General features: G+C 44.8%; 1 protein-coding gene across 1 annotated transcript in view; it reads left to right on the top strand.

Moving 5' to 3' along the window:
• Nucleotides 1-18,927, top strand: part of GFUS (GDP-L-fucose synthase) — a 153,532-nt gene that overhangs the window by 112,507 nt on the left and 22,098 nt on the right. The window contains exons 8-9 of the mRNA XM_069621769.1: nucleotides 5,199-5,265; nucleotides 5,704-5,783. Of these exons, the coding sequence (XP_069477870.1) occupies nucleotides 5,199-5,265; nucleotides 5,704-5,783 (147 nt within the window). The remainder of the gene's footprint in view (nucleotides 1-5,198; nucleotides 5,266-5,703; nucleotides 5,784-18,927) is intronic.

The raw sequence follows: 18,927 nt of genomic DNA, 5'->3' as shown, positions 1-18,927 counted from the left end.
AGGACCTTTCCGACAAGATATGTTAATATGTCCCGGTCGTCTTTTTTTGCCAAAATGAGCACCCATGGATGCTTTGCTGCAGCTGCAATTGCAGCCTGCGGTAGAAACGCACAATGGTAGGAAAAATGTGAACCCTTGCCACCAGCCATTAAATGTAGAAAGGGTAACATAAAATGTTAGATGAGAAGATAGACAAAGGGGATACTAAGTGACCCCTTCTGCACCCTATTGTAAGATGGTGTGTGCTGGGTCTATGAAGTTAAAAAATATAAGTGTTAGGGAGAATTCTCAAAAATGAGCTAATTCCCTTCAGACCCCCAGCAACTTTGCTGGATTTTGAGTACTTGATTTTTTTGTTTTTTTACCTGGAGAGTGCGACCCTTTTTTCCCACCCTCTCATGTGTTTTAAAATGTGTTTTACTCTTGTGTTTTCTGTGGTTATGGAGTTTTAGACCACTCCATAGGCATCTTTTAATTTGTCACACAGCATTCTCAGTGCAGTGGCACAAAAACCTTTTCAGGCTTTCCCAAGGTTTAAATACCTTCTCTGGGATAAACTGTTTCCCAGAGTAAGTAAAGTGAAATTGACTCTACTAGTCTTTTTAAATTCCTAGACCCCAGCACACCCTATCTTACAATAGCGTGCTGGATGGGTTACTTAGTATCCCCTGTGTCTAAATACTCATGTAGCAGTTAAATGCTACCCTTTCCTCTCGAAATGGCTGGTGGCAGTGGTTTTACAACGAACTACCATGATGCAAAAACTGGTAGCGTGAAATCGCGGGAGCCATGTTTTTCAAGATGGCGGCTGAGCCCCCTCTTTTTTCGCTGTTTCTTTGTGGAAAGGTCCTTCAACAGTTTTGGTTCTTTTGTTCATTCGCCTTTGGCGGGCTTCAGGATTGAAGACCACCTCTCGCGCCAGAGTGTCTGGGGTGGGCAGGAAGTGAAGGAGGTGCCCGAAACTCCATGTGCTTAGTCTCCTAGGAGACCCAAATGCACTCTGTGGTGATTGGCTGGCTGACTGTCCGGCAAGGGAAGCCACCCTTCTGGGTGAGTGACAGCTAGGCTGGAATGAATGGGAGAGAACTGCCTTCCAAGCCAAGAGACTTTCCTTTTTTCAGAGTTGACCACTGGAACGAAAGAACCAAATACGAGCTTGAAGGGGATGGCTGCTGCAACTCCTGGACTGTTGGTTTGCCCGGTGAAGCCCTGCTGCAGGTCCGAATCGCTAAATTCATCTCGACAGAGAAGCCCTGCAAGGACGACATCTCCCTTTGAGTTGAAGGGACCAATCAACTCGACACTAAGCCACCTGGATACCATTCTCAGAGCTGGTTGTATTTTCCTCAGAGTGCTGCAGGAAACCGAATAAGCAGGGAGAGGGACACCAGCTTGTGTGCTTGACTACAGCTACCGGAATGGAAGATTAGTCAGTTGCCAGCTTTTTGACCAGTCCCACTGCAGTGCAGGAGTCGCCCCCCCCCCCCCCCCACCCCTGCCCCCCTCTCCCTCTTGTCCCCACGACTGAGGCCCAGGAACAGCGAGATCTGCAGGAACTGCCAGGAACAGAGGTCACCAGCTGTATCTTTTTCTTCACTTGTAAAGGTACTGTAAAACCAGACTGCGAGTACTTGCCTCTCGCGGTGAAAGTGCTTGAAACTTTCCCAACTCACAGGCCTAATCAGCTTGTGACCCAACATATGATTCTTCTTGCTACAAACTATTCCTAAGATCTTTTGCAGAGACTTTTCCGTTTATCTACCAGAACTGCTTTATCCTATCCAAGACTTTAGCCCATTGACTTTGGCCTAGCCTATTGACTTTGGCCTAGCCTATTGACTTTGGCCTAGCCTATTGACTTTGGCCTAGCCCATTGACTTGATACTTCTGGTGAACTTAAAATATCTGCACTGCCTAAGAAATAATTGTATTCTTTCTATGTTCTGATAACCTGTGCCTTTTTGCTCCTCCTTCAAAGTATTCTAATTGCCTCAAACTTAGTGTACAGTACTGAAGTATATTTGTGTGTGATTATATTTCCTCCTTATGAATGTTTTATAATTGACAGTTAAATAAATTAATAAGTATTTAACAAAGAAACCTTGAGTGTAAGAGTTTATTTGAACACCTGTGATTATAGACCCCTGTTTAACATTACAGCTCACATTCACTCTTGAGATGAGCATGACCGCTCATCTCCGCTACCAAAAACGGTGTAGTACAGACCTATACCAAAGGTTTGTTTTGCTTACACCTGTTTTGTGTAGTGGTCACAAAGGGTACTTCATACAACTTTGCCTAACAGTAAGTAAAGTAAATTTCACTTTACTGCTCTTGGAAACAATAGTTTAACCAAGAGAAGGTATTTAAACCTTTGGGAAATCTAAAAGACTTTGCTGTGCTACTGCACTGAAGGTGCTGTGTGTCACAATGTAAAAAGATGCCTATGGAGTTTGTCAGACACCAAAACCAAAGAAACACACTGTTTAAACCAATGACAAATACATGAGAGAGTGGGGGTAAAAGGTCTCACTCTTTAGGACAAAAATTTAAAGGTCTCGAAAGTAGAAGGGAATTAAAACGTTTCTGAGAATTCTCCCGAACGGGAACAGTTGGTACTCCTAGCCACCAGCCATTCCCATTTCACACTCCCAAAATGCCTGACATTTTGCTGGCAAAGCCCCAAAGAATATATTTGCGCATCGGAATGCTTTTAGGTCTGTGTCCCACTTTAACACATCGTCCAAATCCTTTCCACAGGCATCCCCTTTGGTTCACTTGATATCCAGGAATCATCTGCGCTGCACTTTATTTTTTAGTGGGAATGCTTGGACTCCCACTGTCTTTTGTTTGGCCTCAGTAATGGAGCTAGAGCACCATCCTTGTAGTGCTGCATTGTAACCGGCTGTCTGGTTTCAATTACCCCTTTCCTCCGATTGAAGATCGCAAGTGGATCATTTTGGTTTTTTTGCATTTAAAGAACAGTGAAGAACGCACTTGGGAGTGCTCTGTTCCCTTCATAATTCCATGCAACTTTGCATGGGGGAAGTCTGCATGTGGCACACCCTGTAACGCACTTAGATCATATTTCCTATCCTCCCTCAGATCGTATTTCCTATCCTCCTTCCCCCACCCATCATCACTGGTAAGTGCCATATAGGAACACACCAGACATTTACACTGCTCCCTGCACCGTTACTGTATCCTACCTCATCTCGCATAACACCCTGCCCTGCTACCACCACATGGTCTTATGGCACCACAACAGTGCAATCTTATTAATAATCTTCAGCATTCTAATTTGTTCCCATCTTTATATTGAAACATTTATAGATCACTAAATCACAACTTCTCTGGATCCCATTTACATCTGGTTGCATGGATCTCACTGTAACATCCTCTGTGCGCTTTTTATTTTTCTACATGTGCTCCTTTCCACCCACCCCCTCAGAATTGCTTCCAGATTGCCCCCTCACCAATGCTGGAAGTAATTTGGCGACATATATACAGTGCAATGCTCCTGCTGGTACTCTCAAAGGAATACATTTATTTACATTTACAAAACAATTGGACTCCAGCACCCCAACATTGTGTCAAGCATATATAAAATACCCTGGTTTGAGAACTTGTTGGAAACCAGGCGACCTACCATTTTGAAATAATCTGCCTTGATTTTTCCCATATCGTTCATTGATTGTTCAAATTAATTTGAAAATTGGATTTAAACATTTTATTCTACGCATCACTGTTTTTATATATGCTTGACACAATGTTGGTGTTCATTCGTTTCTGCACGATTAATAATTTTCTGTTTAGTTTTTTTTTTTTTTTTTTTTTTTTAAATGCTTGCTTCCCAAAATAACGCTATTTCATGTCACTTTTGTAAATGTAAATACATGTATTCATTTGAGAGTACCAGCAGCTGGGGAGATATATATTTTCATTCAGTATTACAGGTAATTTGGGCAGATACAGCTGTCCTTTTCGACAGTGGCTGACAGTAGCTAGATTAATCTTCTAACGAATATCCAGCATCCTGAGCTTTTCCAAGAAAGCCGAGAACATTCATCTAATTTGTCTACAAAGGCTCTGCAGTGACTTGGTTCTGCCAGAAATCCTCCCTCCCAACATGTTGCATTGGCTGGGTAAATGTTTTTCCTGTTCATGCTTTGATGGAATGAATCCCAAAATGCACTGAGCTGCTTGTTTCACTCTTGGAGCATCTGAATGGTCCCTCTCCTGTGGATCCCAGGCATTGTTTCCTTTAAATGGATTTAAAATGTGTTCTCCCAATGATCTAATCAGTGTAGTCACTGGGCCTGAAATGGAACTGGAAGTTGATGGCACTTTTATTGGAGCAATGCTTCTGCCCCCTTTGGCTTTTGAAAACGGTTCACCGAAACTCCTTGAAACTACGATGGAGAATAGTCAATGCTGTAGTTCCCCTCTCCCTCTATACCATGGCCTCTAGATGCTTAGGGTAAGGCATGTTGATGCCGATAGTCATTGGGTAATTAGTTTCAAATTGGATGCACCAGATCTCCATTTCTTACTAATGCGCCTCCATGCTGCTGTCATCAGATTCCAGGAGATTCATTCTGGGAACATCCATCACTATTTGGATTGTTCCTCTGAACCCTGTGGTGCATTTCTGACAGTGTCTCTTACTGTAAGATTGTTACACACTGAGAAACCAGTATCGTTGCCATACAACAGTGTACAAGGTTACAAGTAGGTTTCCAAAGTGCCCATTCCCGGTCTCCATGGCACCCCAGCTAAGTGATCTGCAAGTCATACTAATTAAAGATGGAATGACCAGTTTGCTAGATGGCATTGGAGCCTTGATTCCCCTGCCCTTCTACCAAAATGTCTACTAAATTTGTCTTTGTACAGTCGGATGATCTAGAAAAGAGGAACAATGGCTTTCCTTTTGCTTGTTTTTTCAAGAGTACTTTGTCTCTATTATGTCTTCCCCTTCGTCCTCGCCTTAGGACTCTACCAAATTGTCTTGTATAATAGTTGACGCCAGCAACATCATTTGGGGTACTGTGGACTCTGACGCATGTGCTCAATGTCTTGCCTGTTTATGCCAGGTTCTCAGCTAAATCTGGTGTTCACTAAAGTTGCTTCTTTGCTTCGGAAGAGGTAAAGCACCCACAGCATTGAATGTTCTTTAATAGTGTTTTTGTTATTTATAGGATCTTGCAAGGTTGTTTATCTGGGTCTTAAGGGAGTATGATGAAGTGGACCCCATTATTCTTTCAGGTGAGTAATGTTGACTGTGTAGATAAGTTTAAAAAGGAAGTGGTGTATTGAAATTTTCTCCATCAAAAATCTGGGCATCTCTGCGCACATCAGAACATTGTTACCATGAAATCTGCCCATTGTTTTAATAAAAGTGAAGCCTTTCAGTCTTTATGGATAAAGGATTTTCTGTGCCAGGACACTTTGATGTATTTAACCTCTAGTTACCTGCTTTGAAATGGTTGTCATTGTTTCTAAATTAGACTGGCCCTTCTGTGTACATGTTTATTTTTTTTTAAATCCCCAAAATCTTTGTCGGTGCTCTGAAACTTGTAACAATAAATGTCAGCATATTTTTAAATATTGGTTGGTGGGTTCTTTTCATGCGCACAGCTCTGCTTTTGATGGTGCCTAAGGCGACCTATCTTTTTCCATTCTTTCTTCTTTTTTATGTTCTAGTTGGAGAGGAGGATGAAGTTTCTATAAAGGAGGCTGCAGAGAGCATTGTGAAAGCCATGGATTTCCAGGGAGAGGTCATTGTATCCTTTCATCAAAATACTGCTCTTTGTCTTCTAGTGGGTAAAGCTAAACACTCCCCGCTGTTGCAGGAGTAGGCAAAGGGGTTTGCAATAATAATGGAGACTGATATCACGTGAAACAAAGGATAGACTTGTTAACACTTTTTCTATTCGATTCAGGTTGGAATATACGCTAATAGGAATTGGAGTTTTATCTACAAGTAAAAAGGGTGTTCTCATCTCGGAACTGTCTTGAGAGAAAAAAGGGGTCTACATGTTCTTCCTCTGTGACTTCAACATGCCTGGCAACCCAGAAACCAAGTCAATGAAAGATCTCCAATGCCTACTCCACACTGGTGAACCTCACGAAAGATCCAACTCGCACAAAGGATATCCTCACAGCTCTGCAATCCCACTCTACTGGTCATACCATCTGGCAATCCCCTTTGACATTAGTCACACCACAACAGTCAAGCAAACCCATTGAAACCCATGCAAACAAGCCTTCTGATCATTCAACAACTTCCAGTGGATGCTCTCGCAGAAGACATCACCAAACTCCACTTCACATGGGCCGATTTACCTCTGACTAACCAGGACAGTAATTCGCTCCTCTAAGAATTCAAAACCACCCCTCCCCCTCGCAACCAACATCAACCGCCATACCACAGTGAAAAAAAATAACCCTCAAGCCTAAACTTTTCCTGGAAGAACTCAACTTCAACAAACGAACCATCTCAAAACCAAAGAACATTTGCTGCAAATCCTGTAGCGCATCTGACCACACCCTGCTCAGCGAACTCTGTGCACTGTAGCTTGGCCAACAATGAAAGCAGAGCCCTCTTCAGCGCAATCAAGCACTGCATCAACCTTCTGCCCTGCCCTACCCAACCATACTGCGTTACATCGAGAAAGCCAAGTCCATCAACTTTCTTCATCTGTAAGATCAGCATGATCCACCAACATATAGATACCAATAAGCACACTACAAATCCCCTCTTGCAAAACCACAACCAACTGGACAACTTTCAAGAAACTGACTATGGAAAACCGTAATGCAATACTAGCATCCTTCAAGGCTCCCTGCCTCCATACTCAAGAAACTTTTGACTGAAGCACTCCTCCCTTGCCTGACAACCGCTCCCTCACTCGAGACACCTTCCCCTCGACCCTGAAGACCAGACCAATCCTCCCACTTCTCAAGAAACCAACACTTAACCCTAACAAGCTCAGCATCTACCACCCCATCACTCATCTTCCCTTGTAAGGGAAGATCCTTGAGAAAGCAGAAGCCATGCAACTCCTCCAACGCAACAGAGCCAACAACCTCCTTCAGTCCTACCAATCTGGATTTACACCCAGATGCAGCACATAAACGGCTAACATCAAGGTGATTGACGCCCTTCAAATCCTTGATGATGGACATCCTTGCCTCCTGTTCTCCTTGACCTCTGCAGTATTTGACACAGTAGACCACCGGACAGCCACTGACGATCTGCATCGCCACGTGGGGGATCAGCAAGATAGTCCTCGGGTGTTTAAAATCGTACCTTGCTAATTGCCACCAGTTTGTATAAATGGATTTGCCAAGATCACAAACTCTATCCATCTCCTGTGGAGTCCCGCAAGGATACATCCTCGCACTTGTTTTCTTCAATCTTTACATGGAACCACTTGGAACCCTCCTTGCTCCATACACGATCCACATCCACGAATACGCAGATGACCCGCAACTATACCTCAACGTATCCTCCATTGAAAACATACAAAGGCTAAAGGCCTACATCTCATTGATCCAGTCTCATGGATGTCCAGTGTTTACCTAAAGCTCAACCCTTAAAAGACTGAATTCCTACTTGCTGACCAATAGCATCTAACATCCGGATGTCCAGACATGGCGTTCTGCAACGCACCTTGAGGGTTTCACACTCCAGCTGGCCACCTGCGCCAAGTCCCTTGGATTCAACATCGCCAGACACTTCTCCTCCAAACATCACATAGCAAGCAAGATAAAAACAGCTTACCAACTTGGTATGCCTACCCCTTCCTGATACCTCTGAGGGATGCATCGCTGGACATCCTTTCGACCCTACACACCCTGGTGTCTGAAATCCAGGAAAGGATGCTGGTGACTCCACCTGTGGCACTGGGCCAGCCTCCAGCGAAATAGGAGGCAGCACCCTATGCGACCAGAATCAAACTCCACACGTGCCCCCCCCCCACCCCTAGGGACACAGGGATGGGCACAGCGACTAAAGACACAGACGACGTGGCCACGGTTGGCGGTTCACCGCAGCCAAGGGCTTCTCCCCCGGACGAGGTGGGGTTGTTCCATTCCAACTGACACCAGAAGAGACCAAGAAGGAAGATTTCCTATACCAACGGCGCAAGGCCATAAGGAAGACCATTCTGGCGGTGCCTCTCCTGGATGACTTTTAGGATGAGGCCCTGGCTTTGATGAGAAATCCGGCCCCGGCCAAGAGGGATGGGCTGGAGAAAAAACAAATATGCTGGAATCGACACCCAAGTAAATGCCTACGTTTGCAGCCTTACCCGGACTCTGTGGTTTTGGCGTCAGCGAGAAAGAAGTAGTCTAACCCCTTGTCTTCATCCTCCATCCCACCGGATAGCGAGGGGGGGAAGAAGTTGGATGCCATGGGAAGAAAAGGGGATCTACTCTGTGGCATCAAAAGTAAAGGCAGCTAACGCACTTGCAATCCTGGCCAGGTACGACAGGGAACTGTGGTATAAGATGGCCCGCTGCTGGAGTTTCTACCTGATAAGCGGGTCGAGGCGCTTTCCATCCTCCAGAAGGGGGAGGCAGCATCGGACCATGCCATCGATGTGGCCCTGGACGTCACGGACATAGGGTTCCGGCAGATTGGGAGCAGTGTCTGCCTCCATTGTCGTGGCTGGCTGAAAGCCACCAACTTCTGTCAGGAGGTACAGACGAGAGTGCTGGATACATGCCCTTCGATAGGGACAACTTCTTTGGAAGGCTGTCGACGAGTCATTGCATGCTCAGCTGTCAAACGCTCCTCTGACATCTGCTTCCTCCTGGAGGAACTTGACCTCCATGTCCTTGGTCTCACTGAGACCTGGTTCACGGCCAGCACTGCTACAAGCTCCTCCCTGATGGCTACAAGATACTCGCCGCTCCCAGATCCAACCGTTCCTGAGGGGGTGTAGCCCTGATCTTGCCTGAGTGAATTCCTGCCTCTGTCATTCCTATGCAGGCCTACTCTTCTTTTGACTGCTTCGTCTGCAGTCTCTCACTCACACACCTAGTCTGATCTCCTTCCGCTGAGTGGGCAGACCTCTCGTCTTCTCTCCTCCTCTCGGTCACACATCTTCTTGTAGACTTCAACATCCAACTGGATGCCTCCTGTCCTTCCTCTGGACTTTCGCAACTCTCTCTCACGCTCAATTCTCCCCTCTGGCCTGACTCACTCTGCAGGGCACACTCTGGATGTTCTGATCTCTTCCAACCTTCCCCTTTCGAACTCTCTCACCACTCCTCTCTCTTAGGAGAAGGTCGGATCACTTTCTCCTTTCCTCCCAGCTCACCCTCTCTACCCCTCAACTCCAGCATTGCCACCTACCTTCTCGGTTATCCGACACATGAAGTGTTTCAGTTGAGGCTTTTGCTGCCACTTTTTCACCCCTCCTCCCCCCTTGGCTGACTCACACACTGTCACAGCCCTTTCCATGCTCCACTCTGCAATATCTGATACTCTAGATTTTCTTGCCCGTCATGAGGATCCGCTTGAAGCCCCAAACCAAGTGCAACTCTTGGTACGACTCAGACCTCGTCACCCTTAAATGCAAGTGCAGGGTGGCTTAGAGGAAATGGCGTGCTTCAGGTACATCCTCTGACAAACTGGCCTGCTGCCTGCTCCAAAGGCAATACCGGCTCTCTGTCCGCACCAAGAAGAGAGCACACATCCAAACCTGCATCTCTGCGGCATCTAACAACTCGGCTGAACTCTTTAACATCTGCAAGGAGCTGGCCAATCCTGCTGCAGTCGCTAAATCCCCTGTACCCTCCCAGGCCCTCTGCATGGCCCTGGCTTCTCATTTGATCCCTAAAACTCAGGGCACCCTGTCCTCTCTGATCTTCCCCCCTCCCCCTACTCCATGCCCTTCCCCTGACCCTTCTTCAGCCACCTCTCCTCTTACTCTGTTCTCCCCAGATGAGGTTTCTAGACCAGTTTGAGCTATGAAAGTCTTGTCAAAACAGAATTGCGGGCTCTAGGATAGAACACTCCTGTGCTGAGCTTGGTTTTGTTCTGATCGCTGTGTATTGTTCTGTGCACGGTCACAGTTGTGAAAAGGTGAACCCAACACCTTTTGTAATGAAAATAGTAGGTTTTCCTGGTTACCTTGCAGCAGGTGATTTACTACAAGATTTGCATGCTGGATGCAGTGTGTTAAAGGATAGTTCCGGGACTTTTTTTTTATTGTCCCTACGGGTCGGCCATGTGTTTGTAAGCATAAATCGGTAGATCGTAGGAAACTTTCCTATGGACCTTACCCGACTTTTCCCCCATTATCGCACTCGAAATCAGCCTCCATTTTGTGATAATCCTATCATTCCGCCGCATCGACCTGGCTCACCTGCCTTTGCGGCACTAAATCAAATCCCCCGCCCCTGAAACAGACTTTATCAAAACATTCATATTCCCCGCCTCTATCCGTGACGTGACTGAGCTGCGTAGGCAAACGCGCCCAGGCGTCTTCTACGCGACTCCACACAGACCCCGGAAATCAACACAGATCAGCTCACAATACAGCGCACCACAATTCGGAATATGAAACTGTACTTTGAAATCAAACCGCAAGATTGTAAATGTGGTAAAGTACATTTATTTGACATCAAATGTTTAGAGAATATTCAGCGATTTGCATTTTTATTTGCTCATGTTCCAAAAAGTTCGTATTGAGGAACGCGATGGTCCTTTGCTGTACACAGGGTCTTAGAGCATCTCACAATACAGCACCACAATTCGGAATGTGAAACCGTGGTTTAAAAGCAAACGGCAAGATTGTACATTTGGCAAAGTACGTTTATTGGACATCAAATGTTTAGAGAATATTCAGCGATTTGCATTTTTCTTTGCTCTCGATCCAAATTAGTTCGTCTTGAGGGAAGCGATGTTCGTGTGCAGTACACAGGGTGTTGGTTTACGATAAAAATAAGCTCTTCGGTCGCACTGATAATCGCATGTCTGGTACTCGTGACACAGACAGTAGTGAATGATGTACCTAAAAACATAAAAAATGAAATTAGTCTCACCATCAGATCCTTATTAAAATCATAGCGAGGACAGCGCTACTGGGAGTACACAAGTGTTTAAAGGCGTGGCGAGGCAGGGAGGGGGGGGGAGTGGAGTACAAGGTAAGTAGCATAAAATAATAAATAAATAGGGCCAGCTGGTGGCAAGTGCAAGGTAAGTGCAGAACAAGTGCTGGGAAGGGGGGGGCTGTAGGATACTGAGACAGTCCCCCAGTGCAGGGGTTGACAGGGAGGCAGTGCAGGTGGAGAGTGGAAGGGCCCAGGACCGAGGTCGCAGACAGTGGACCAGTTGTAGCAGGGGAGAGGGAGAGAGAAAGCAGAAGCAAAGAGGAAGGTTTTGAGGTGCTTCAGTAAAAGCAGATGTTTCTCCTCAAGATAGTGCGCGGTAGAAAACAATATGCCACATAGAACGAACAAGTACAACTGAACCCGTCTTTAAAGCCACTGTATAGTAATGAAATTGCGGTATAAACTCATCAAAAGTTACTTACATTATATTTGCATTTTCCATTGTGTCTCTGTGTAGGGCAGACCCGAAACACCACTCCTTCTTTGCCGACGTTACTTCTTCTAATGAACGTGGCTCATCGTTTCGTTTCTGAAATTTTATTCATTATCTTTTCTTAGTCTTTCAGGATGGTCCCGGCCTGTCAAGGTCAAATCACAATAGAACCTTATATTGGGTCGTGGGCCGTTCCGCCACCCGAGCAAAACATCAAAGCAGCTGACCTTCACTTTGAGCGAGCACACATTTCTAGTTAGCTGCAGTTAGTGTAAGGGCATCTTGTCTGCGTGCCTTTTTTTTTTATTGTCCCTATGGGTCGGCCATGTGTTTGTAATACGGAAACATTCTATAATTTTTGTAAAAATGATTTATATTACTGTTTGGTTTAATTGCAATGGGCCTGCAACATGAGGAGACTCGAGAGAAGAGACAATCAAATTACAATCATTTAAACCGTGATGTGTATTTCTCAATGAGCTCTGCTTTAGGTGGACATGGAACAGAGGCAATGTTGGGTGGCAATGCAGTTGTCCCCTGCATAGGTTCGTTCACCACTCCATGTATGTGCCTATCGAGGACATCTACGATAAGTCTCTCAATAAACTCATATTGCATATCCTCAAACACTGGTTTGATCACCCATTGTTTACTTCTTTTAGTGAAGGCCTTATTGTAGCGAAGCGTCCCTAAAGTTCCGGTCGTCCTACTTTGTTGACGGCCAACATTATGGTTATGTGCCAAGACCGCTAGAAGAGTCCGATTTATCATGCCTTCCATGCCAAAATGCAATCTTTTGGGCCTGTACTTTAGGCACATATTGTGGAACACCTCCAAATCTCCTGTGTGGCAGAATACCGTGAGTCCCCTCAAATCTCTTGTTATAGTTTTATCAAATACAATCTTTTCAATGGCCTTGTGAGTGGGTGATGAAGGAATCAACCACTTCTTCTTCCGTGCCTCCTCTGTGGACAAATGGCCATGTTCACATTTGTGGAAATGCTCATTTGTCGACCATCGATGTACGTTGCTACAGTGCAACATTACTGACCGCCATTTTTCCAGTAGAATTTCCAACGACCCTTCACATGTTTTTGAGCTCCACCAAAGATGGTTGCTGATTGACTTGGACCACTGTGAAATACCTTGCATATCTTTTTTTTTTCCTGCAGCCGACAATTTTTTATTGATTGTTTTTGCAAGATGCCATACGTCAAATTGGTGATTTATATTTTTGTACTCTTCTCTCATTGTCTTGGCAATTGAAACGTGTCTGTCCGTGGCTATCAGGTCGATCACCATTCCCCGCGATTGTAGTTCTTGCAATGATGCTACAAAGCCAACTTTCTCCATGGCCACTGAGGATGTACTTTGTGACACCTGCACGACCACCGAACTCACAATTTTCTTACTTTCCATGTCCTGAAAGTGGTAGGTGCAGTACTTGGCTGAAAATCCTGGGCTGTCGCACTGTCCATCACCGGCTAGCCTGAAGCGTTTGCCCGCGAATGTACTTTCCATTGACATTTTTTCCATTCTCCAAGCTTCGCTGATGGCTGGAAATAGATAATCGGTTTGGTATTTGTAGAACTGACTTTTCGCAATGAAATGGATTCCCACAAACTGAAAGAAATACTGTAACTTTTTAAAACTTGAACCACTAAAAAGTGCGGCCGCTGCACAAAGTAGATTGCCTGCTGGCAGTTGCCCCAGCATGGGTTGTGCAGACCATGCGAACGGATGATATTGTGTACAGGTGGCATGTATTTTAAGGTTAGTGCCTCGAATTGCACGAGTCACATTAATCAATGGCTCCCCACATACTTCCCCACCAACCCAATGCCCACATTTCATCATCATAATAATATCCATCAAACAGCTATCGAATACAATGAATTTGGCCTCTTTCCTTATACTGTCACTCTGCATCCCAGCTGGTTCGGCCTGTAACGTTGAGGACATGTCACTCGCATGAAAGGTACAATCTCTGATATCGTCTTCCGCTATGCTGAGTGATATTGATGGTGTTTCATTGTCGTCCACTTCATTCTCTTCCATTGCAACATCTGTTCCTTGTCCGGAGATGGGAGAAAAAAACAATGTCTTCAACTTTCGCGCGCTCTTATTTTTTGCGGGTGTGGATTCTGTGAATTGATCTCCGACTGCATCCAAACTACCAGGAGGACATTCACTATCAATGGCTGGTGGTGGTATAGCTCCGTTGTCAATCACTTCATATTCTTCCCATTGGCACGATGCATCTCCAGTCTCAAGTCCCTGCCAAAAGGTTTGACAAGCAACATCTCTCGTTCGCTTCACTGTCTGTGTAGATCTAGTTCTTACACCCACTCGCAACTAGAGGACAGATTAGAAAAGGGATGTTCAGTTTAAACACAACTTACAGTATTGAACTATTGACAGTGAAAGACAACATAATATAGTGAACAGGACACTAACCTTCTTTTGCTTTCTTTTCTTTGAAACTTTCTTTCCTCGAACTTCAACATCTGGACGCTGTTGCTCCGACTCGTGTGTGCATGTCTCCACTTCCTCTCGCGCTGCAACGACTATATTTTCATGATAAGCACATCCATCACTCACTGAGGCTCCATCGACTCCCTGAAACATAGAACTTTCATTAGTATGTATAATAATATTGAAAACACAAAATGTACTTGGGGACCAATACCCATACGTACATCTCAATAGCAAAACACGAATGAACGCATTGTGTAGAACATTCAAACGACAATAGTTCACGCATTGTTGATCTAGTTAGATTGAACTGTCAAGATCCATACCTCGGGCTCCGCATAGACTTCCATTGATGATATTATTGAAGATGACGCTTCAGCAACTCCCTGAAACACAGTAATTGCATTAGTATGGTTTTCTATTTTGTTTAAAAGAACATAAACTTTCTGCAGGCGTCAACGGCTCATCTAAATAGACCTGCACAAATGATCAGTTGTCTAAAATAAATAATGGATATCTAAATATGATTCGATTTGCTCCATCGTTGGAAGTGTCACCACCCAGAGATCTGCATCAACTACTAGGGGTGATGTTCTTGTTGAAGAAGCTCCGTCAGCTCCCTGAAACATAGTACTTGCGTTAATAAAGAAGGAAGTATAGCGGATGTAATCACGTCATTTGATCTCGCATGATTGATCTGTCAGTATCCATACCTCGAAATGCATAAGAACATCAAGGGACGCTGTAACTGCGGTGCACACTTCTGCAAGCTGTTGCGCCGACCCGTAACTGCATGCTCCCCCTTCTTCTTGGACTAATGCTCCATCGACTCTCTGAAACATAGGACTTTCATTAGTAATGAACACAATATTGAAAAAAGAAGACACATAGGAGGGCGACGACAGAAGGACATACCAATGGCTAAAAACGAAAGAAACATTGTGTGTAACAATCACGCTACAAGAATGCAAGATCTGATGATCTCCATCGATGGAACTGTCCGGAAACGTACCTCGAGCATCTGAGTGACATCTACGGTTGTCGTCAATGCGTTGGACTCCTCAGCATCTCCCTGAAAGACAGTACTTGCATTATTTTGGATAACAATAATTATAACTGAAAACAAAGACTAGAGGACGAGTACTGTGGTGTACCATTAGGTAAAATAATTACACGATCAATTAAAACTATTGATTTACATGCCTAAAACAAGTCAGTGTCAGAATAGCTAAGTAAGATTACCCGATAGGCGCTTGAAGTGGCTGATGACTGCAATAACGACACGGATGGAGAATCTTCCGCCTTCATATTGAGTGGATACATAAATGGGGAAATTATTGTTAGCTAATGCTACACACTACCGCAAGGCCGAGAGACAAATACGTAAACTTGACTCACCAGTGGAGGGATGTGGACGAATAGAGTGGGAATAGCGGTTGAGAGCAATTTTCGCCTCGCTCGCGGTGTTTTCTTCTTTATTAGCAATGATGTGGAGTACATGTCTGGGCTAAAGTGCCTGCTGCAGATGCGGTATCGATCACCCCTCTTGTCCGCAAAGACTTCAAGGACTCTACTTTCTAGCTCAGAGGCTGGATATCCGCAATATCGGACCCATTCTCTTATCTGATCTATTGTTTTAGGGAAAACATGCATTATAGTATCTTCAGATTTGTTATGGGTCTTCGAAGGGCAACCGCCAATGGAACAGGCAGGCATTATGGAAAGTTCTGAAAAGTAAAGATCAACAATTCTCTATGAATACCAATGTGTTAAAACATTAAATGACACATAAAAGGTTCAATGCAAGGTCCGTTTTGGTTCTTGGAACTATACACGTTATTCACATGCGGATAAGTATTTCAATAACTTTCAAAAAATAGAAAAAGTAATTTGACTAAACTCAGAACATGTGACTAGTTCCTTGCATGTACTGTCGTGAACGAAAAGAAAACATGGATGCAATTTGATGACTACTAGCAAATAGATATAAATTAAAAAATTGGACGCAAAATGATTATGGTACATGGACTTACCTTGACGAACAAACAGTTAGATGCAGGGATCAGAGTAGTTTCTTGTCGTAGAACAGGGAGCAGTTCACAGGTTGCAAACTGACGAGTTTGCTCAAAGTGGTCACGGAAGTTCACAGAGACGAAGAGCAGATAACCAGCACCTTCACGGGTTGACTAGCAAAGCGCAAAGAAGTTCTCATTAGAAATATGAAGTGGGTTATAAAGAATTCGAAACAGGGGTGTGTTTGTGAATTGAATGACGTGTATATGTCGTGGCATTATGCGGTCTGCAGGGGGCCGTCCAGCGTGAGGGGGGATGCTTGGCAGGAGACACAGGGTCTGGAGGTAGACATGGGAACAACAAACCCATGCTCTATAGACCACTTTGAAGTGTACATGGTCTTTGGCACCTCTTGGCCTTTATCGCTCCCTGACAGCTCCACTTGGCCAGCACAAGTACCCCGGTGCGAACTGCCTTTGATAGGGCGGGGGGGTGGATCGGGGCGGTGGTCGTGCAGACAAGACCCGTTTGCCGCAGGGCCTCACCAAGGAGAGGCCATCTAACTGAATGTAAGAGGATGGCTGCAGGATCTACTACATGGAAGGCAGGGGGGTGAGTTTATAAATACCTCACCCTCCCAGGAGAATATATGGGGGTCATCTCTGTACCCGGTGCCCAAAAAGAGGATTTATTATGATCAACCATATTTATTATTTACCTATAACCATGTTTTGTATCAAAAAAGTCCAACAGCTTTTTATTGCCAACGCTTGATGCCAACCCACAAAATAATATATGTATGACTGCTGCATATATGGGTTCAACGGTTATGTGGATTGAAGGTGTGCGGCCAGCGTGAGGGAGGATGCTGGCCGGAGACATGTGGTGTGACAAGACAAGGCACTGGAAGGCTATTCAACGGAGACACACTAGATTCATTTAAAAAATCAAAACAACCATTGTTAAAATATATGTTGGGCTTTATTTTAGATTTTAGTTAAACATAAATAATAAACATTACACATTGTAAAGTTGAGGTTGCAGCACATCGAGGGAAAATCCGCGGTATTGTCCACTGTCACTGGGGAAATGTTGTCTAATGGCAAGTACCGCACAGGCAGGTATTACTCTCCGAACGCGGTGTCCGAGCCTCCCGTGAAGCCACCAAGTGAAGCAACGATAGGCCACCAGCCTGTACCACCTGTGAAAAAAAAAGATGCAAACTGTATTAAACTGACCAAACTTTCTTATCAATGTCGATTCAGGTAACACATGTCATTTTTCTTAGAAAAAAATTATATCTAGAAAATGCACTATATGGAACCAATTTACATGCGTTTGAATGATATGTAAATGTAATTTTATATGTGGGAGACGACCATGAAATAGTGGTGGCATCACTGACATCACAAACAGAGTATACTTACTCGTTACTCGGATTACGCGGACGAACAGTGCCACGAAGTTCGTGCATAAGCACCATCATCATCCTCAACACTGTCCGTGAGAGGCAGGCTTCCCTGAACTCTGGCAGCTCGGTGATGCATTGCGGACTTTGCTCGCCTTCCTGCAGACTTTGCTCGCTTTCCGAAATGTAGGCCAAGCACCCGGAATTTTCACGGCAGCAGCAGTTCTCCTCCTCAGTTGGCATTAGCTCGCACCGATTGCACGTGCACCAGGTGGAGACGCCGTCCATGCGACATGGTCCAGGCTCTTCATCCGTTGACTGGTCCTCCCAACTGCCGTCCGAATCCCCATCGTTTTCGCGTGCTTGCCTTTCCAGTAGTTCCTCCTCGGTGTACTCGGGCTCGTACATATACGGCATTATTGTGGCCATTGTGCGGTAAAGATAGTAAAATAATTTACAGAGATGGTACAGGTGTTCACACGGGCTACAAGCGGCGAAGGTAGCTGACCAGAGCACTGAAACGAGTCACAGAATACTCAAAGTAACACAGAGAGAGGAATGGAATCGAAAATCTGCTGCTGTATGTTGTGAAACGGTCTGTTTATACTTATTGGGGAAAGAGGCGTCCTGCCATTTCCATGGCAACACGTCAATAGCTGAGGCGCAGCGATTGTTGACACGAGACGTGCTTGAAATGGGCAGTACGCGTCTGCTGATGTCAGGCTCAGGGGCGGGGGATTTGATTTAGTGCCGCAAAGGCAGGTGAGCCAGGTCGATGCGGCGGAATGATAGGATTATCACAAAATGGAGGCTGATTTCGAGTGCGATAATGGGCGAAAAGTCGGGTAAGGTCCATAGGAAAGTTTCCTACGATCTACCGATTTATGCTTACAAACACATGGCCGACCCGTAGGGACAATAAAAAAAAAGTCCCGGAACTATCCTTTAAGGTGTGGTTTTTTTATTTGTTTTTATTCATAAAGTACACAAAGTCTAGAAAGTAGTCAGCCGACACATGCTTCAAACCCGAAGGTTCTTTCTCAAGGCTGATACATGTATAAAAAGTACAAACCGCATGGATGAACAATCAGCACATAGTTGTAGTGTGGTGACGGTCATGGTTCATCGTGCATGTGTGGATGACAGTGACAAGGTGAAAATTACATTATATATAAAGCAGAACATCAACAAAGTTTACATGGTAAGTATAATCAAGGAGGATCATAGTACTTTATCAAGGAGGATCAAAGGAAGGTTGAGGAAAGGGGTAGAAGAAAAAGGGAAAAGAAAAAAAATGAATTGGTATTGGTGACGGCTAGGTATGCATCAGTGAATTAGCTCAAAGGATGTACCGCTCTTACCATGTATGGTAATAAGGATCTTGGATTAGAGAAAGGAGGTTGACTCGTGAATAGCCGTGTGGCAGAAAAGTCAAGGGTTGCACTCTTGGGATTTCATGGCTGAGAAAATT

This window comes from Ambystoma mexicanum, chromosome 5q, assembly GCF_040938575.1.
Source record: "Ambystoma mexicanum isolate Mex_15411 chromosome 5q, UKY_AmexF1_1, whole genome shotgun sequence".
Taxonomy (NCBI): domain Eukaryota; kingdom Metazoa; phylum Chordata; class Amphibia; order Caudata; family Ambystomatidae; genus Ambystoma; species Ambystoma mexicanum.
The sequence above is the reverse complement of the archived record's forward strand: the minus strand, read 5'-3'. Positions and strand labels throughout refer to the sequence as shown.